The sequence below is a fragment of the Bufo bufo genome, chromosome 8 (genome assembly GCF_905171765.1).
Source record: "Bufo bufo chromosome 8, aBufBuf1.1, whole genome shotgun sequence".
Classification (NCBI taxonomy): Eukaryota; Metazoa; Chordata; class Amphibia; order Anura; family Bufonidae; genus Bufo; species Bufo bufo.
Window position 1 is genome coordinate 176,998,874 of NC_053396.1, and position 21,410 is coordinate 177,020,283.

At 45.3% G+C, this 21,410-nt stretch overlaps 1 protein-coding gene across 1 annotated transcript in view; it reads left to right on the forward strand.

The window, feature by feature from the left end:
• The window catches only part of PPP1R37 (protein phosphatase 1 regulatory subunit 37), a 47,705-nt gene that overhangs the window by 6,161 nt on the left and 20,134 nt on the right, over window positions 1-21,410 (forward strand). Inside the window, exons 3-7 of the mRNA XM_040406496.1 lie at window positions 14,158-14,255; window positions 15,259-15,304; window positions 17,949-18,049; window positions 18,261-18,380; window positions 20,835-20,985. Of these exons, the coding sequence (XP_040262430.1) occupies window positions 14,158-14,255; window positions 15,259-15,304; window positions 17,949-18,049; window positions 18,261-18,380; window positions 20,835-20,985 (516 nt within the window). The remainder of the gene's footprint in view (window positions 1-14,157; window positions 14,256-15,258; window positions 15,305-17,948; window positions 18,050-18,260; window positions 18,381-20,834; window positions 20,986-21,410) is intronic.

The window sequence follows — 21,410 nt, forward strand, 5'->3', positions numbered from 1 at the left end:
CTGTACGCTGTGTAGTGTCCGTGCCGGAGTGGTGCACCGCCACGATAACCTGTTTCCTGCAGCCAGTGTACAGAGTGGAAGCTTCACTTTAACTAGGTCTGAGCTGCAGTACCCCGGCATAGCCCCTACACGGTGTACAGCGCCGCCAGCCTCCAGCTCCATACAGTGTATAGTTTCTGGTGCGGTGACAGCGGCTGCTGAAGCAGCTCATCGTAGTAGTGTTGGGAGACGGACCCCACAAATCTATACCGAGGATAGGTCATCAATATCTCTGTCCTGGAAAATCTGTTTAAGGCTTCGGCTACAATGTGATTTTGGTCACTTTACAAGATGTCACACCCAAGGGTCGCAGTGCTAGCCTATAAATGAATGGGGTCATCGTGCGACTCATGTTCGCCGTGACCCCAGAATTGAAAAAAACAACAACACTGCTAGATTTCTTACGATTCTACGGTCGTGGCAAGCGTGTGAGTCAGGCAGCACACCCTGTTAATTTCTATGTTAGCAGCGCTACACTGTTATCCTTGGGCGAGACATGCGTCGCACAGCCAAGATCGCCGCATAGCCGAACCCTAAGGCCACCTGCACACGTTGCGGAATACAGGCGGGGGAAAAATTGCAGCGTATTACAGTACCAGAAAAATGCTGTACACAAATCTCGTGTACACTTTGCTGACCTGCATTGTGGATTTCAAAATCTGCAGCATGTCAATTATGTCTGCGGTTTTAGCTGCAGATTTCACCCTATTCAATAGAAGAATGAGATCTGCCGCAAAACCGCAACAAATCTGCACCAAAAATCACTGTTAGGATTGGTACGGATATGCTCCAGAAACGTACATAAATCTGCACAGATCAGTGCGGATCTTATGTGTTCACCTGCACTGCAGGTGGCCTAAAGGTACATGCACACGTTCAGGATTCATGTGCGGAGAATCTGCACTGAAAATCCGCACGTGTTCGCAGGCAAATCTGTGCGGTCAATCCGCATCAATTGGTGCAGATTTGGTCCGGATTTTACGAAGTGTATGAAGAAAATCCGGTCAGATAAAATAAATTGACATGCTGCGGATTTTAAAATCCGCACCGCAGGTCAAAATCTGCGCGGAAAATAATCTGCATTGTGTGCATTGAGAATTTCAAATTCTCATAGAATACAATGTACATGACTTATGGTACGGCTTTTTGACACGCAAATCCGCGCAGAAAATCCGCACGCAATCCTGATTGTGTGCATTTCGCCTAAAGGTTTTGTGCAGAAGTGCCCCAAGATGGCGACATTGGGGAGAGATTTGTGATTCCTGCGCTCTGTTGGTGTCTGTACAGGTCTTTCCAGTTTACCAGGCATCTAATGATTTTTGTCTAAAAGGACAATTCTTTTCCATTCTGATGACTTCAGCGTCGCCCATCCACTTTAACACGGATGCCGTACAGGAGAAGCGGTAAATAACATGGGGTCTGTCACGACTGACTGAAAACAATGGTGCAGTGTGAGCTCCTTAGACAAGTACCAGCCACCAAGCGAGTAAACCCAGTCCCGCAGAGCTACATCGTCCTGGCCCTATAGGATTACATTCCTCTGAAACCAGATCTGACCTCGTTCTGGGCTGATTAATTATAAATCAAACCCAGCACTTATTCGTTATTTATTAACCAGACTCGCCATTCTTGCACTGAGAGCGGCGATTATCGTGAAGCTTTTATTTCAGTGTGTTCTCTTTTTACGGAATGACACTCCAGGAATTTTTTACCATTACGTCTTGTCCAAGGGATGTTTATTTTTAATCCCATTAAACGGACAAAAAAAAAAGTGTCTGTCCAAGGGTGTCGAAGTGAACTGGAGATTAAGCCTTTGAGAAATATCGGAGTCAGCAGGTTCTTTAAGTCATACTCCTCTTCTGTATCGCCTGCTGCCTCGTCAGCAGTTTGTATTCGGCAGGGAGGACACAGAGGTTGCTCTTTGCACAATGGTATGTAATGGTGCAAACTATTGTTAATGGGTTCAGGGCATTGTCTTGTTGGCAGGTGCATGTGCTCCTGGTAGTATCGCCCCAACTATGTTTCCAGGGCAGGCGGCATTAAGTCTACAGGGCACATCTACTGAACACCCCAGGCTTAAAGGGAGTCTTTCACCTAAACGGACCATTATAGAACACTAACACCATGATCTGCCTTATAGTCCCCATATTGGAATGCTACTTACCGTATAGCTGTCCGTCGCTTATTTTCGCTAAAAAAACACTCTTATTCAATATGTTAGGTTCTGAAGGTGCCAAGGGGCGGCGTTCATGCGGCCGGTGCCCAGGCCCCTCATCGCTTTTCATATGAAACCCCTCCCCTTTCACCCCTCTGGCCTGCCCTAGGTTTTTCAGAAATCCAGCGCCGTTCACAAGATTCGCCGCGCCTGCGCACTTCATTGCCCATTATGGGCAGAGGCACAAGAGTGTTTAATGCGCATGTGCCGGCCTGTACATCTAGCCGGCCTTGTGCCTCTGCCCATAACGGGGAATGAAGTGCGCAGGCGTGGCGAATCTTGTCAACGGCGCTTGATTTCTGAAGAACCTAAGGCAGGCCAGAGGGGTGAAAGAGGAGGGGTTTCATATGAAAATCGACGCGGGGCCTGGGCACCGGCCGCATGAACGCCGCCCCTGGGCACCTTCAGAAGCTAATTAACATATTGAATAAGAGGTGTTTTTTAGCGAAAATAAGCGACGGACAGCTATACGGTAAGTAGCATTCCAATATGGGGACTATAATGCAGATCATGGTGTTGGTGTTCTATAATGGTCCGTTTAGGTGAAAGACTCCCTTTAAAGGGGCTATCCCATGATTAATGTGAAAAATTAAAATCGGACATCATTTAGTACATGACAATCTCTTTTTTAGGGCTCATACACACGGCTGTTGCCCGGTTGCAATATGCGGGCAACGGCCGTGTGCACCCCACATCACGGATGCGGACCCACTTGAAACAAAATAGAACATGTTCTATTTTTTTGGGTGCGGACCGATCAAGGACCCATTCGAGTTGAATGGGTCTGAATCAATCTGCGAAATCAACACAGATGTTGCCCGTGCATTGGGGACCGCAAATTGCGTTCCCCAATGCACGAAATGGCCGAGCACTTAAGCAAGCTAGAACCAGCCCTGTACCTCACACTGGTCCAGAGATCTCCCCATTCATTTCTCCAAATGCACTGCTAGATTTATATCCAGCTGGCAGGTCAAGGGTATGTCCCGCTCAGAGGGTGTGCCCTTTCTGCTGCAGCCCTCTCCCTATCGCCGCTCAGAAGTCAGTTGACTGATAGAACTGAACATGTGCGTCCACCTCAATGAGGTGGACAGAGGAATAAGAAAAAAAGAACTGCATGCGGTTACAAAAGTCTTCAGATCCAGGTGCTGCTTTGAAAACTGCAGAATGTTGGAGTAGGATGTGCAAAATGTCAGGTTAAGTTCACAACAGTTTTCTGTTGTCAGGCTACGGAAGCCCCTTCTGTTTCCCCTGAGTATCACCCATTGTTTTTTTTATTATAAAAAGTGCATTAAGCAGCAAAAGGGTTAGTTGCAAAATCTTGCACAAAATGCCCTTGTGCAAAAAAATGTGACTTTTGTACACCAGCAAACAGGCATACAGCCTAAGTAAATGTGCCCCTATGTCTCCTGTGGAGATGCTGTATATTCCCCCTGCTCCAGATCGCAGCCAAATCATATAGATAAGGCAGGATCCCCAGTGATTAGCTGTAATCTGTAGGTGAACCACAACCACAAGCGCATTGACCCCTGAAATATATATAGAGGGCTGATAATTTCAAGTTCATGGACTTCTGGGTCCTTCCGAGAGAAGAACTGTGAAGCTGCTCTCCACTTTTGCTAACGGATTAGGGTCCTAATCAGGGGACTCCTCTATTCATCCAAAGTTGTTAGGGAAAACACCATTTTGTTGCTGTATTCACACTAGTAGAACTGCTTTTATTCCCTAGAGTCTAAGGCCTCTTTCACACGGGCGTTGCGGGAAAAGGTGCGGGAACATTGTAATGCGTTTTGCACTCGCATGAGAAAAATCGCGCATGTTTGGTACCCAAACCCGAACTTCTTCACAGAAGTTCGGGCTTGGGATCGGTGTTGTGTAGATTGTATTATTTTCCCTTATAACATGGTTATAAGGGAAAATGATAGCATTCTGAATACAGAATGCATAGTAAAATAGCGCTGGAGGGGTTAAAAAAAAAATAATAATAATTGAACTCACCTTAATCCACTTGCTCGCGCAGCTGGCATCTCTTCTGTCTTCATCTGTGAGCAATAGGACCTTTTGATGACGTCACTGCGTTCATCACATGATCCATCACCATGGTGATGGATCATGTGATGAGCGTAGTGACATCATCAAAGGTCCTATTGCTCACAGCACAGAAGAAGACAGATGGAGATGCCGGCTGCGCGAACAAGTGGATTAAGGTGAGTTAAATTATTATATATGTTTTTTTTAACCCCTCCAGCCCTATTTTACTTTGCATTCTGTATTCAGAATGCTATTATTTTCCCTTATAACCATGTTATAAGGGGAAATAATAATGATCGGGTCCCGATCGTCACCTAGCAACCGTGCGTGAAAATCGCACCGCATCCGCACTTGCCCCATAGAAATGAATGGGGTTGCGTGAAAATCGCAAGCAAGTGCGGATGCGGTGCGATTTTCACGCACGGTTGCTTTACGTGAAAAACGCACAAAGAGGAGCATGCTGCGATTTTCACGCAATGCACAAGTGATGCGTGAAAATCACCGCTCGTGTGCACAGCCCAATAGAAATGAATGGGTCAGGATTCAATGCGGGTGCAATGCGTTCAACTCACGCATCGCATCCGCGTGGAATACTCGCCCGTGTGAAAGGGGCCTAAGGATATGTTCATACATGGCGTAAACACTGCAGATTTATTGCCGCAGATCTGCATGTCCCAAATGCGCGCCGCTTTGCAGCAAAGTGGAAGAGAATTTTTGTAATCTCGTTGCCCATTGCGGGAAAAAAATAATAATCCTGCAGCATAAATTGACCCATGGTGCAGATTTAAAATCTGCTGCATTTCAATCTACGCTGTGGATTTCCACTGCCTGTCTCACCCATTGCAGTGCAGGAGGTGAAATCCCCAGCCATGTTCGTGACAAAATCCCTATGTGATCCTTGCAAATTTTTCCTCCGTGTGGACATACTGAAGCTGATCATACACCCCAGGTAGGTGTCAGCTGAGCGCTAGTTTGGCCAACAGCTGCTCTTTTCGTCTTCTGTACACATGCATGCTCAGATGAGTCTGCATGTATTCGCCATCAGTGGATGGAAAAGAGCTGCTGCTGGCTGACCTGTTACATGTGCACTTGGCAGCTGAAGGCATCTGTGTTGGTCCCATGTTCATATGTGCCTGCATTGCTGAGAAAAATTGTGTTTTAATATATGCAAATGAGCCTCTAGGAGCAACGGGGGCGTTGTCGTTACACCTAGAGGCTCTGCTCTCTCTGCCACTGCCGCGCCCCCTGCACTTTGACAGATCAGGCAGTGAAAACATCTTCATTCTTGGCCCTGTAAATCAAAGTGCAGAGGACGCAGCAGTAAAGCGGAGCCTCTAGGTGTAATGACAACGCCCCCGTTGCTCCTAGAGGCTCATTTGCATATAGTAAAACATAATATTTCTCAGCAATGTGGGCACCTATGACCATGGGACCAACACAGATGCCTTCAGCTGCCAAGTGCACATGTAACAGGTCAGCCAGTGTCATAGGGACAAACCTGCTGACAGATGCCCTTTAAAACAAATGGAGGGGACCTGATCTTTCTTTCCCAGACAGCGTCCATTGGGTATGAATGAACCGTTGCATATTAGATGGTCGAGCAGGCCCAAAAAAAAAACAGTGGGTTCACCAACATTCAACTTATGTGGTATGGTCGCCTTAACTTTTTAGAAATTTAGCTGATTATAAAAAAACTGATTTGAACAGTAAAATGAACATTTTGGAGCGTTTCTGCAGTGTGATTTGGATTCTTGATGAGATGTGCCAGACTCTGGAGCCGCTCTTGATTTGAGTGTAGGCCGCGCTTCTGAGTCATCTGATGATGAGCACGATGTCCAAAAAGTGTCAACATCCCTGAGTCAGTGTAAGGGGGAGAGACAGAAGAGACGAGCTTTGGAAAACCAAAACCTCTGTAGAGAAGATCCTATTTATGTCTTGTCTGCTGGTGTAGGGTGAACCTACCTTCTGTCCCCTGTACTTGTCTAGATGTACATGTAGATACCTACAAGTTGAAACAGTGGTCATGGCTAAAGTCAAGCCGGTGGAGTGTTATTGGACAATATAGGCTTGTTTTAATGGAGAAGGCATTTTCTGCTTCCCTTCAGTTTAGAAGCTCCTGGGCAGGGCTGTCAACAACCATTACCCCTTTCTTCTGGGAAAGTTGGCCAAAATACATGGACAACCAACATTTTTTATAGACTGTGTAGAAAATACTGAATTAAAGGGGTTGTCCTATTGCCAGGATAGGTCATTCAATATCAGATTGTGGGGGTCCGGCACCTGGCATCCCTGCCGATCAACTGTTTGACAAGGAGGCGACGCTCGCATCCTGATTATTACACTACATGTCATCTCCTGTGGAGCGGCGGCGTAGTGTAAGTACTAGTACTCGCCCCATTCAAGTGAACGGAGCGAGTACTTCAACGGTCAGTGTAATGAAGAGGAAGCGGCGCTCACATGGAGCGGGAGTGTCGGGTGTCGGACCCCCACTGATCAGATATTGATGACCTACCCTGATAGGTCATGAATACACATGGCAGAACAATCCCTTTAAATGGGTTAAAGCTTTTTTTTCACTACTTGGGGTGTTTTCACGCGACCATATGTTCGGTCCCATTCATTTTCATGGACGGCACACGGATGTCATGCATTTGTGCAACCTCACCTTTATAGAACATGTCCTGGTGTTTTGTGGACAGGAATAGGTGTGTGTTTTTTTCAATGGGGTCCATGAAAATTGCGGGATGCACGCAAACCACATCTGTAAAACGGAAACGGTCGTGTGAACGCACCCTTAAATGTCGGACTTTCTTTCCTTTCTATAGATGGGCAGCAGCTCATCAAGCAGCTGCAGAAAATAGACCTGACATATGGTATATGGCAGGGATGGCGAACCCAAGGCTCTCCAGCTGTTGCTAAACTGCAACTCCCAGCATGCCCAGACTGCCTACAGCTATCAGCCTACAGCAGGGCATGGTGGGAGTTGTAGTTTTACAACAGCTGGAGAGCCGCAGGTTGGCCATTCTTGGTATATATGGTATACATTTCCTCCTCTGCTGTCTAGAGAGAGATACTGTACAGCTATAGATTTCTATGAATTTAGAATTGGGGGTGAATGAATGAAAGATGTCTGAGACCACTATGCCAGGACTGAGGGGAAGAGAGCAGCTGGAGCATGACGGTCCACCTCTGAATGCAGGAGAAGGTGCACCAGAAGTATAAGCACCAGGGGGCGCTACCACAGAGGAAAATGTAATGTACGTTTATTGCATGTATAATGCAGTAATACTTCATATGAAGTGCCCTATTCATTGCACAGCAATACTTTTCATGGGATATAGGCCTTAGATTAAAATTAAGAAATAAACCTCTGGGACCCACCCCTATATCCAAAACTGATTCCCACTGAAGTGAATAAATAAAAGGGGAGGGGGGGGGATTTGGGGAGTCATGTAAACGGCCAGGATCGTAAGGAGCCGTTCACACAGAATATTTGCATGGATTCAGCCTCCCGTTGTTTTCCTCTGGAGGCCGTGGTTTATGGCTGTGATGGCTAACCTCCGGCACTCCGGGTGGAGTAAAACTACAACTCCCAAGATGCACACTTGCTTCACTGTTCTCAGAACTCCATAGAAGACAATGGAGCATGCTGGGAGTCGTAGTGTCACCACAGTGCCGGAGGTTAGCCATCACTGGTTTATGACCACAATTTTGCTGCCAAAGGGCACTTTGCTGCGGTCGTGGAAGTAAACCGTGGCTGCACAAACAAGAGCGTGGCCTCTTTCATTTCAGAGCTTTTGCAGTCATATCTCCATTGGTCCATGTCGTATAATGCCATTTAAGAAGACCTGTCGCCTCTCCTGACATGTCTCCATGTAATAATAATTCTGGAGCATCTTTTGTTATGACTCCTTTATTATTCCTACTAGAAGTTAATGAATTAATTACTAGCAGTTAGTATTAAAGGTCCAGATGGGTGTTACCAGTTGGAGGGGGGTCCCTACACTGGCAGCACTGATTGGATAGTATCAGACTGTACAGGGACATATCCCCACGTGATAATACCTAGATTGCAGACTGCTGGCGATTCACTCATAGACTACCAGAAGGAATAATAGAGGAATGGCACGACCTAAGAATAGATGCTCCAGAATAAAAGGTTTGTAGCTTCCTTACAAGGAGTCCTGAGGAGGGGCAGTAGATCTGCGGACTGAAGAAAATGTACAAACGAATGTGGGTTAGAGATCAGACCCCGGAAATATTGTGCAATTTGGAAGCGCCGTATCAAGGTCCTGTTTAATTAGCGCCTTGTTATAAAAAGGAAATAAAAAAGACGACGTATTTACACAGGAATGTAAACTATGATAACCTGTAATATCGGCCCCATGGAGTGTACATAACCAGTTATTACAAATTAGACTCTGCGGTCATGTAGGCCGTCATGCACATTAGCTTCTCTGCAGCGGAGAACAGGATTGAAGGGGTCATCCGGCTGGTACTGGCAGGGGCCCAGTCAGTGGGAGTGATTGTAAATTTAGTGCAGACATGATAAATCACGTGATGAGCCCAAATTCTCTTCTTAATATTAAGAATAATTAACGCATTTTATAGCAAGATTATTCATTATAATTACTGTATTTTTCAGACTGCGTAGTGCACCAAAAATGAGCTTTAAAGAGGACCTTTCACTAAAATAAAAAATGTAAACTAAACATACAGACATGGAGAGCGGCGCCCAGGGATCTCCCTGCACTTACTGTTATCCCCGGGCGCCGCTCCGTTCTCCCGGTATAGGCTCCGGTATCTTCATAGTTAGGCTCCACCCAGTGGAACCTGCCGGCGTCTCCTTCTCCCAGGCTGTAGCGCTGGCCAATCGCAGCGCTCAGCTCATAGCCTGAGAGGTTTTTTTTTTCTCTCAGGCTATGAGCTGAGCGCTGCGATTGGCCAGCGCTACAGCCTGGGAGAATGAGACGCCAACAGGTTCCCCTGGGTGGAGCCTAACTATGAAGATACCGGAGCCTATACCGGGAGAACGGAGCGGCGCCCGGGGATAATAGTAAGTGCAGGGAGATCCCTGGGCGCCGCTCTACATGTCTGTATGTTTAGTTTACATTTTTTATTTTAGTGAAAGGTCCTCTTTAAACTTTGGGCTCTATTCACACGACCGTATTTTGTAGCCTCGCTCAGACTTGGGGTGCATTCACACGACCGTATAAATGGATCCGCATCCGTTCCGCAAATTTGCCGACCCATTCATTTCAATGGGGCCACAAAAGATGTGGACAGCACACTGTGCTGTTCGCATCCGTTGTTCCGTTCCGTGGCCCCGCAAAAAAGACAGAGCATGTCCTATTCTTGTCAATCTTAGGCATTCTCTATATAGCGCTGACCATGTGCGGATCCGCAAAACACTTACGGTCATGTGAATGCACCCTTAGGGTTCATGCAGACGGCCGCTGCCCCGCCGCTCCATGTATTGGGGACCTAAAATTGCAGTCTCCAATGCACTGGCAACATCCGTGCGGTTTCTGCAGACAGGTTAAGACCCATTCAACTTTCTTTTTTTTTTTTTTATCGGTTTACTTTTTATTGAAATAAACAATATCACATGAACATCATCAAGGATTTCGCTGTTTTTTTGTATAGTTGAAAATCAGTACAACCACTTACAAAGATATTGGCGTACGCAGACACCCATGGCATTATGGGAGATCAAAATTCCCGTGAACATTACAGCAGTTAAATGATGGAAGTAATGTAACATTGCATATAATAACACAACCCCCTTCCCCTCCACCCCACCCCAACTTGAGCAGAGTCATCAGTGTCTGTGGATTTAATGATAATCATACATTTCCCCCTCGCTATCCTAACTCAGCCGTTCAAACGGTGTTCCATGACTATGTGGTTCCCCTGGAGAGGGAGTGTAAGAGAAGGACATCTGTCCCCGTATACAAGACTCCACCCACCCCTGCCATAAAGATAGGCATTTAGTTGGACATTTTAGTTTAACATATACTCCCCTTTCTAATCTAAGAATTACATTCATCCTATTAACAAATTCTTGTTTTTTTTTGGGGGGGGGGGGGGGGTCTCTCGTATCCAGTGTTTAGCTATTCGTACCCTAGCCTGGAACAGGAGTCTGTGAATACATAGAGAGTTCTTGTTTCCCAGTCGCCCCAGTAACCCCAGTATACAGACTCTAGGGTCATCGGGTAAACGTATCAGTGAGTTGCCGTCACTATAATACTTCTGACATCCTCCCAATAGGATCGCAATCGTGAGCAGTTCCAAATCATATGGAGCAATGTCGCACCTTCTTCCCCACATCTAGGACATTTGGAATCTGCACGCACACAAATTCTGAAAATAAATTGTGGGGTTCTATATACTTAAAGTGTGATAGTCGCTGGTATTCACTAACCGTCAGAGAGGGAGTAAGGGCCAGAATATCTGTCCATTGCTCCTGGGACAATGCTCCAAGATCCTTTTCCCATTGGACCTTTGCCTTAATGGTAGTAGTAGAGGAGGAAATATCAATAATATGTCTATATAGCAAGGATATAAGGCCCTTAGTAGAGGAACCACCCATTCAACTTAAAAGGGTCCGCGATCCGTCCGATGGTCCGATCTAATTTTATTTTTTTATTTTTGTGGTGCTGAGACAGAGAGAAACACCATGGGAGCACTCCATTCCGCACCGAACCTTCTGGATTGCGGACCCATTCAAGTGGGGCCCATATATTGCGGACCCGGGCGGGCCGAGGCCATCTGCATGAGCCGTTACCTTGTGGTCTAGGGCAGAGTTATTTCAGTGTTTAATGCCAGCTGTGATTGGCCACAGAACCAAGCTGCTTCCTGGTCATGCTGGGATCAGAAGTGGTCGGGATCGGAGCAACAGTGGGGCCGTGGACAGGTGAACGGGGATTTCTATGTTCGGGGGCTGGCTAACACATTTAATGTTTGCTGACCTGGTGGTCAAGGGTAGTAAAGGGGTTGACGTCTTCACTACCCTAAAACAGCGGCACTGAAACAGTCTGCCGCTGCCTGGCCTTCTTGACTCCGTACTGTATGGGCGCCTTCACACAATGCAGATTTTGTTGCAGAATTTTCCATAAATAGCGCAGATTTATAACATATAGCTACTACAGATAAGATGGGCAGGTTTGGTGACTTTTTTATTTTAATTTTTTTCCTGAAGAAAGGACAGCTGTGAATCTCCTGTGTGGGATCCACCCTTGGTTCAGCAAAAAAAACAAATCTGCTTTGTTTGAAAAAAAAACTTTTTATAAGTGGCCCCCAATGTGTGTGTGCGCAAAAGCTGCTTATTGTGAAGTTTTTATTCTGGGGGAATCCAGTTTTCCTATTAAAAAGACTTTTATATGGGGTGATTTATCAAAACTGGTGTAAAGTAGAACTTGTTTAGTTGCCCATAGCAGCCAATCAGATTCCACCTTTCATTTTCCAAAGGAGCTGTGAAAAATGAATGGCGCAATCTGAGCTGTGATAGGCAGAGCATGGACACGCCCCCTTAGCTGTGATAGGCAGAGCATGGGCACACCCCCTTAGCTGTGATAGGCAGAGCATGGACACACCCCCTTAGCTGTGATAGGCAGAGCATGGACACGCCCCTGTTAGCTGTGATAGGGAGAGCAAAGGACACTCCCCTTGAGCTGTCAGCTTGATATAAATCTAGCAGAGCAATGAATGTGGAGATCTCAGGATCCTTGGGAGGTACAGGGCTAGAGATTGTCATGTACTGTATGACATCCAATTAAAATTTTTCACATTAGTTATGGGATAACCTCTTTTAAAGGGGTTCTCCGGGCTTTTAATATTAATGACCTATGCTCAATTTCAGATCAGCGGGTGTCTGACACTCGCCAATCAGTTGAATGAAGGAAAGGCATGCAGTGTGCGCGTGCCATTTCCCTTCTCTCTTACTTCTCTCCATAGACATAGCAAAACCGAGGGTGATCAGTATTTTTAAGGGGTTGTCTCATCTCAGAAAATGGGGGTATATCGCAAGGATATGCCCCCATTGTCTTATAGGTGGGCCCTGCACCTATATCGAGAACTGAGCCCCGAAAGTGGTGGAGGGCACACTGCGCATGCGCAGCCGCCCTCCATTCATTTTCTATGGGGCTTCCGAAAATAGGTGAGCACTGGCTTGGCTATTTCCATCGGTCCCATAGAAGTGAATGGGAGTGGTGGCCGGTCATGCGCAGTGCGCTCCTATTCACTTCTATAGGGAGGACGCTTGGTGGGGGCCGGACCGGAGTCCTCTAGCCACCATTTTGCGGGGCTCTATAGGTGCAGTATAGACATAGTATACATATAGACACTAAAAAATCTTTTATTTTTTATTCAAAAAATGCTTTATTATGTAAAACTGAAACAAACAAAAAAGTAGACATATTTGATATCGTCGTGTCTGTAACAACCTGCTCTATAAAAATAACACATGATCAAACCTGTCAGTTGAATGTTGTAAAAAATAAATGTGCCAGAACATCCATTTTTTTGGGTTACCTTGCCTCACAAAAAGCATAATATAGAGTGATCAAAAATGATATGTACCCCAAAATATCAATAAAACTATCACCTTATCCCGTAGTTTCCAAAATTGGGTCACTTTTTGGGAGTTTCTACTGTAGGATGCATCAGGGGGGGCTTCAAATGGGACATGGTGTCTAAAAACTAGTCCAGCATAATCTGCCTTCCTAAAACCATTTAGGCTCAAATTTATGACTATCGTGAAGTACAATGTGTCACGAGACGGCAATCTCAGAATGGCCTGGATAAATAAAAGCATTCCAAAGCTATTACCACATAAAGTGACACTTGTCAGATTTTCAAAAAATGGCCTGGGCAGAAGGGTGAAAACTGGCCCGGGGTGGAAGGGGTTAAGCAAAACTTTTATTTTTCTGCTGGTATCGGCCTTCCCTTCCCGTGTTTTACGTTCAAGTTGAATGGGACTAAGGCAGATGTGCCCCAATGTGGGTGTTTTTAGGAGGATTTGTGGGCGTTTGCGGGGCGGGAGGGCGGTTGTTGAAATTTTATATGAATGGGGAGGTATGTTGGGGGTAGATTCAGTTACAGGAGAAATCGATGGTTGTATTTGACCGGTGCAGATAAGAACCGGATTTATTGCTCATAGCAGTCAATCAGATGGCTGCTTGGATTTAAAGACCCTCTTTGACAAGGTTCAGTTCATGGTCCTCACCCGCACCCTTTGCCCGTCCTCGCTACGCCACCTGGTCCTGCTAAAATCGGGAAGTTTAACCAACTTTGCTATTATGTCTGTGGGTAACCTAACTCCATCCCAGCCCTGACCACTGGCCATGTCCTGCATCCCCACAATAGATGGAGCGGCAGGAAGCTTTATATAGGCGAGTATATAGCAAGGTTTATTATTTTCCAGTTTTAGTCTGTTTTATAACTATTGTATATTCCCACAAAACCCCTCTCTGTGCACATATGTAAATGGAAAAAAGCCGCATTTAAAGGGAACCATTCACCGGGATTTTGTGTACAGAGCTGAGGACATAGGTTGCTAGATGGCCGCTAGCACATCCGCAATACCAAGTCCCCATAGCTCTGTGTGCTTTTATTGTGTAAAAAATATTTTTTTTATACATATGCAAATTAACCTGAGATGAGTCCTGTATGTGAGATGAGTCAGGTTAATTTGCATATGTATCAAATCGGGTTTTTTACACAATAAAAGCACACAGAGCTATGGGGACTGGGTATTGCGGATGTGCTAGCGGCCATCTAGCAACCTATGTCCTCAGCTCTATGCACAAAATCCCGGTGACAGGTTCCCTTTAATGACGAGGGAAAGATTAACATACTTCTGTCTTTCTGTTTAGCCCAGAACGTGACTGTGGAGGATGTCGTCACGTCCTATACACAAGCCTGCCAGAAACTGAACTGCAAACAGATTCCGAAACTTATCCGGCAGCTTCAGGTAAGGTCGGCTGCATAGAAGCAAAAACTATATGGAAGTAGTCGTACCTTACTGTCACCAGGGTGTTCTGGGGAAGGCTAGACGAAGAAGTATCAGTGGAACCTATGCAACTTTAAACATTAAATATGTAAAAGTTAGTCGGCTCAAATTGCGATTTTACATGTTGGAGCAGGGATGCTCAGCCTGCATCCCTCCAGCTGTTGCAAAACTACCACTCCCAGCATGCCTGGACAGCCTACAGCTATTAGAGCATGCTGAGAGTTGTAGTTTTGAAACAGCTGGAGGGCCGCAGGTTGAGCATCCCTGTTAACAGTTAGAGCAATTCCCATTAGAGATGAGCAAATCGATTCACTTATCAGAGTTCTTGAGCAGTTGCTCCAGATGTCGTCGTCACTCCCCCCCCCCCCCCCCCCCCCCCCCATCCAATCCCTCCCTCCTGACAGGGCCGGGAATCTCACCTGGCCTTTTCAATCTCACACCTTCGCTGTTGTTTCGAGTAATAGTGCAAGTGCAGAGGCTCTGCTGCTTATACCAGAGCAGTATCTGTGCATGCGCTGCTACCTGGAAGCATAGCAGCACATGCACAGTAGCACTAGCAGCAGAGCCCCTGCTCTTGCACCGCTACTCTGAACATCGGCGCAGGCACGAGATGTACAAACTGATTTGCTCATCTCTAACTTCCAGCTCTCCCCGACAGCAGATATCAGGGAATAGAGGGATGGGGTATGGATTTCAACACGCGGAGGCTTAGTCCCTTCTCGCCATTGAAAAAAAACACGCATGCATGTCAGGAGTCGGGAGAAATAGCTGTCAGCCCAAACAACTCTTCAGCCAACAATTATTTCACTTGTATGGCCAGCCTAAGAGGAAAACGTTTGTACTTCTCTGTGAACGTCAGGCTTACTGCAGAGCAGTGTGATTGAGCGTCCTGTTGGGCCCAGTGCTTTGATCCAGTTTAGAAAGTTTAACGTAGTCTAATTCTGGGTTGCTCTGTGTCTTGCAGGATCTGACTGATCTTTCAGGGAGGGTTGAGAGCCTGGATCTCAAGGGTAAGGCCTCTTATTTTGAGAAGCATTCTGTGGTCTCCTGGAACCATGTCAGACTGTAGTCTGATACTGCAGTCATAGTACCATCCGCCTATCCCCTGCTTCCCGCTATACTACCGAAGGTTAGTAGACCTCATGCAAAGCACAGAAGGTGCAACGGTGCATCTCGGAGCGATCTGCACCTTCTACATGCATCAGCTCTGTTCTGCATTTGCAGAATGCGGAGTACAGATCCTGTACACTTTCTATGGAGCTGTACTCCGGATGCTGCAAAAGTAGAGCATAACCGGTTCAAGTGGAAGGTGCAGATCACTCTGAGAAGCATCGCTGTACGTTCTGTGCTTTTAATGACGTTTAGGTACTCTTTATTGGACAATTGGTTATAACTACAGTATCACACTACACAGTGTTTGTACCCTCTGCCACATATATTGTGCCTTCTGGTATTGTATTGTGCCCTCTTTTTATTCGCATTCAGAACATATCACCTACTGTGTCCGGTAACTGCGCACATTCAAGGGGTTGTCTGGGCTTTTTCATATTGATGACCTATCCTCATCAGCTGTATGAGAAGGTGCGCACACTGCGCATGCGCAGTCTCCTTTCTTTCTTCCTGACCGCTGCTGCTGTCCCATAGACATGCAGCAGTGGAGAGGAATGGAGACTGCTCATGTGCACTGCGCACCGTACAGCTGATCGGCAGCGGTGCCGGCTGTTGGACTCCCACCGATCTGATATTGATGACCTGAGCATAGGTCATCAATATTAAAAAGCCAGGACAACCCTTTTAAGTGGATGTCCTATAAGGAAACCAAAGAACAGCAGAGGGTGCCATAACAAGCATGTAATAGAAATAATTTCTACAGAAAAAAAAAATATTTAAATTAAATGTTTTTTTTTATTTTTTTATTTTTTTGCATGCTTTAACAATGTAAACGACAAGTATTTTCACTATATATAAAAAATAAAATAAAATCATCTTGCAGTTTTCCCTCTGGTTACTGAGCCTCACAATATGCTGATACTTCATGTTCTATAGAGATTGCTTCTAAGCAGTCATCACATTGTCATCACATTATGCTTATATGTAGGTAATGCTGGATTCACTATTTGCAATAGGCATATGATGGTCAAAGCTCATCCTCTCTTTACAGGTTACAGAGCATGCCAATAATGTAATACATAGTTACATAGGTTGAAAAAAAGACACTGGTCCATTAAGGTCAACCTGTAACATCAAAAACATTAATTTGAAAACAAAGTAATGCACGGCATTATTTTACCTATATCAATGCAAAAACACTGCTCTCCAATGTAATTTTCAGTTTTTTGGTGGAAGCTGCAATTCTTATTTTGGCCAGCAGGTGGCAGGCCAACATAAGAAATGAGCTATTCCTCTTTCCTCATGGATCTATAAGAACCATGATGGGTCAGAATAAAAAAAAATAATAATTAGTTTTGTAACTTCAAACATGAGCTACAATACCATAAAAAAGTAAAAAACAGAACAAACCTGTTAAAAAATAGCAAACAACGGGAACAAAACCTCTAAAACGGTGCAGGAATTGTTTTTCTTTGTTTCCAATTCCACCCCATTTGGAATTGTTTCCCCCGCTTCCCATTACATTGAATGCCCTATTAAATGGTGGCATTAGAATGTACAACTTGTCCCGCAAAAAATAAGCCCTCATATGTATATATATGTGAACCTAAAAAAAGTTATGGCTCAAGGAAGATGGGGAAAAAAAATGAAAACACAAAAAGTCTCCGGTATCCTACGGGTTAAAAGTGTGTATTACTTTATTGATCCCTTAAAGGGAGTCCGTCGCCTACATAACATGTTTTAAACTGATGATATAGCTGTGGGAGGCAGATCCATAACACTGATGGTACCAATGTTTAGTTTTTCAGAGTCTCCAAAGTACCTAAAATGAAGTTTTAAAAATATGCAAATTACCTATCGCAAGTGCCCAGGGGCGGAGAGTGTGCTGCAAGTGCCCAGTGCTCCCCGCCTTGCTTGCTACTGACTTTTCCCCTCTGTATCGTCCAGCCAGCCCTGTAGCCTTGCGGCGTCATTTTCGTCTCCCCATTCATAATCCAGAGCCTGTGTGCTTTACCGCCGGGCCCGTTACGTAACTGGCGCATGCGCACGGCATATCAGTATGCCTCTGCCCACAGTGGGCAATGTACTGCGCATGCCTGGACCCGGCGGTTAAGCGAACAGGCGCTAGATTATGAATGGAGATGAGAATGACGCCGCAAGGATACAGGGCTGGCCGGACGATACAGAGGGGAGGAGTCAGGAGCAAGTAAGGCGGGGAGCACTGGGCACGTGCAGCACACTCTCCGCCCCTGGGCACTTGCGATAGGTAATTTGCATATTTTTAAAACTTTATTTTAGGTAGTTTGGAGGCTCTGAAAAACTAAACATGGGTACCATCAGTGTTATGGATCTGCCTCCCACAGAGCTATATCATCAGTTTAAAACATGTTATGTAGGTGACGGACTCCCTTTAAAATGTTCTGAAAATATCATAACGTACATTTTCTTTTCTTTCATTCTTTTTTTATTTTTTTTATAAGAACATTTAACATATTATGTTCTGATTGTTCCCAGTTTTCCTATGCAAATTATTTTATTTCATAGGGGAAAAATTGGACCATAAGGCGTGTGAGGCACTGGAGGAAATCTTTAAGCGGGTGCAGTTTAAAATGGTGGATTTGGAGCAGACAAACCTGGACGAGGATGTAAGTTGTTGGGAATCCTGCAGTGAATGGGAAGTATAATCATTGTGCATTGACCCGGGGGCCTAGAGATCTGTTGAAGGATGGGGTCCCCACTGAAATAGATATGCAAGGATCGGCGTCATTAGGTTCCTGCAAGGATATATCCCTGTGACGTGTTCCTTATTGTACTCACCTTTTAGTTTTATCATTCCCTTTCTACTTCTTTGTACAGGGAGCCTCTGCCTTGTTTGACATGATTGAGTATTATGAGTCAGCGACGCATCTCAACATCTCCTTTAACAAGCACATCGGCACTCGGGGCTGGCAGGCCGCTGCTCATATGATGCGAAAGGTAAGGGTGGCGCGCAGCCCTGTGACAAACTCTACTGTACTCTACTGTGCTGGGAGTGCTTTTTCTTAGATTTGATAGTAGAAATGTATTTTCAGTACTTTGGCTGTAGTATACCAAGCAGAGCTAATCTATAATCTAGCACTACAGTATAATACATGACTATAGTGCCACCTAGTGGCCAAAGTGTCATGTGCAGTATGTCAGTATTTTTGAGCACCTTTACTTTACTTACTGTGTCCCTGCACAGTTGAGTACTGTCCAGTCAGTACTGCATGTGTAGGATACACCCATTTGACAAGGAGAAAGTTAACACCCAGTTGCTGGTTTATTCTCAAAGGGATTGTACCTCGAAAAATATTCTACATTTTATAAACCAGCCCCTTGATCTGAATTTTCTTTTTTTTTTTTTTTTTTTTTTATCCAATCTTTTTTTATTGATTTGAACCAAAATGTCATATGCAAGTGTTCACATTATATACAAATGCACGATTGTGTAAACATTTCTCCAAATAGAATGTGACATACATATTTGAGCAAGAAAAACATATCATACTCCCCACCCCTCCCCTCCCAACCCGACCCACACCTCAACGAAAATGTACAGTATACAGACATATCATCTGCCTGCTGAGGGTACTCTTGGTGTTCCTAGCCATGATCCTCAAATAGCCACAAAAGGGCGCCCCTTTTATAATATATACCCCTTTCCATCTTAATTATAGCGTTCATATGTGCAACATATTCCTCTCTGGATGGTACCGTTGTGTTTTATCCAATCTTTGGCTATTAATTTCCTAGCCTGGTATAGTGACCTACGGATACCAACTACAACTCCCTCCGTGGAATCATCTTGCAATAGGCCCAGTATGCCTACCAAGGGATCCGCCGGAAGCCTAATCCGCAAAACTGTAAAAATAATATCAAGCACTGTCAGCCAGAACGGCCCTATGGCTGCGCATTCCCAAAACATATGTAATAAATGCGCCTCAGGCAAGTCGCATTTGGGGCAATTAGATGTGGGGCGAAAGCCTAATCTGTGTAAGAATGCCGGTGTCCGGTATACCCTGTGGATAAGATAAAGCTGAGAGAGTCTGTGCGTTTCACACAGGGAAAGTGTAGGGCCAGCAGTGATTACTTCTGTCCACTGTGAGTCTGATAGGGCACCTACCTCCCGAGACCACTTTTCCCTAACAATCAGGGGAAATCGGTCTTGATAAAAGGACAGTAACAGTTTATAGAACATAGAGATTGTCCCCCTCGTCGTCCCTCCATTCCTAATATGCTCCGCAAGCAAAGATGCTTGTATCGTCAGATCTGTTTTCTTACCCTGCTCTGCCAAGGCATGACGTAGTTGTAAGTATTGGTAGAAACAGGAGTTGGGAAGGGTAAATTCCTCCCGTAACTGTTCAAAGCTTTTGAGCAACCCATTATTATATAGTTGGGACCACCAGCATATTCCCTTCTTCTCCCAGGCCCCAAAGCCCGGATCTGAATACTTTTAGTAATTGCATATAGTTACAAATTTATTATATCCACTGAGTTATTCAATAAAATGTATCGGTATAGCGCCACCTGCAGTTTGTTCTTTTCCTTATTTCTTGTCCACCTCATTGAGGTGGTCACAAGCAGTCAGTTTAGATCTTCAACTGTCACTGGCCATATCTTCTGTTAGAAGCTGTGACGGTTATAAGGAAAGGGCTACAGCAGAACGGCCACACCCCTGATAAAGGACACTCCCCCCTGAGCTGCCAGCATGAGATAAAGCTAGCAGACCAATCATGGCAGGAGTAATAGAAGAACAACCCAATGCCGCTATCAAACTGGAAGCTCCAGAATTATTTAATGGGAAGTATGAGTATTTACTAAAACTGACATTTCAGGAGTGGTGAGAGGTCCCCTTTAAAGGGCATCTGTCAGCAGTTTTATACCTATGACACTCTCTGACCTGATGCATGTGCGCTTGGCAGCTAAAGGCACCTGTGTTGGCCCCATGTTCATATGTGCCCGCATTGCTGAGAAAAAGGATATATGCAAATTAGCCTCTAGGAGCAATGGGGGCGTTGCCGTTACACCTAGAGGCTCTGCTTTCTCTGATACTGCCTCGCTCTCTGCACTATGACTCACAGGGTTAGACGGGATCACTTTTACACTGCCTGGTCCTGTCACTCAAAATGCAGAGGGTACAGAAATTGCAGAGAGAGCTGAGCATCTAGGTGTAATGGCAACGCCCCCGTTGCTCCTAGAGGCTCATTTTCATATATTAATACATAATTGTTCTCAGCAATGCGGGCACATAGGAACATGGGACCAGGACAGATGTCTTCAACTGCCAAGTGCACATGTAACAGGTCAGCCAGTGTCATAGGTACAAATCTGCTGACAGATGCCCTTTAAGTAATGTTTTTAGCATTATGTTGGCCAGTAATATAATCATGAGGTTATGTTTCTGTACAGACAAATTGCCTGCAGTATTTGGATGCTCGAAATACCCCCTTGCTGGACCACTCTGCACCATTTGTGGCCCGAGCTCTACGCATCAGCAGCAGCTTAGCTGTCCTTCACCTGGAAAACAGCAGTCTCTCTGGAAGACCCCTGATGTTGCTGGGTGAGTGACCGATCTATAGTCTGATAGCCAGCTCCGCACATGCCAAACCTTCACGCCATAAACACCACCTTCATTTGGCCACTGGTCTTCCTGGGGAAGACTCAGAAAAATGGCCATATCATTTGGATGTAGCTTGAATATTACTTTTTAATATAGACTAAGCATGCTATAAGAATGTTCCTCCTTATCTCAGATCTAAGGGCCCAGTTCTATATGGAGAATGTATGCATTGCTGCAGCCACACAACACATTAAAATTACACCCAAAGAGAGCCATAGGCTAGTGACAGTGTGTGGCTAGCGTTGCTGCCGTGTCTTTACAGAGGTCAAATACTGGCTGCATATCCTGTGGTGTGATGAGTAACCCCCTGCAAAATCTGTCTCTGCATCATGCAGATTGTGCTGTTTCATGTGTACTGTGCAATA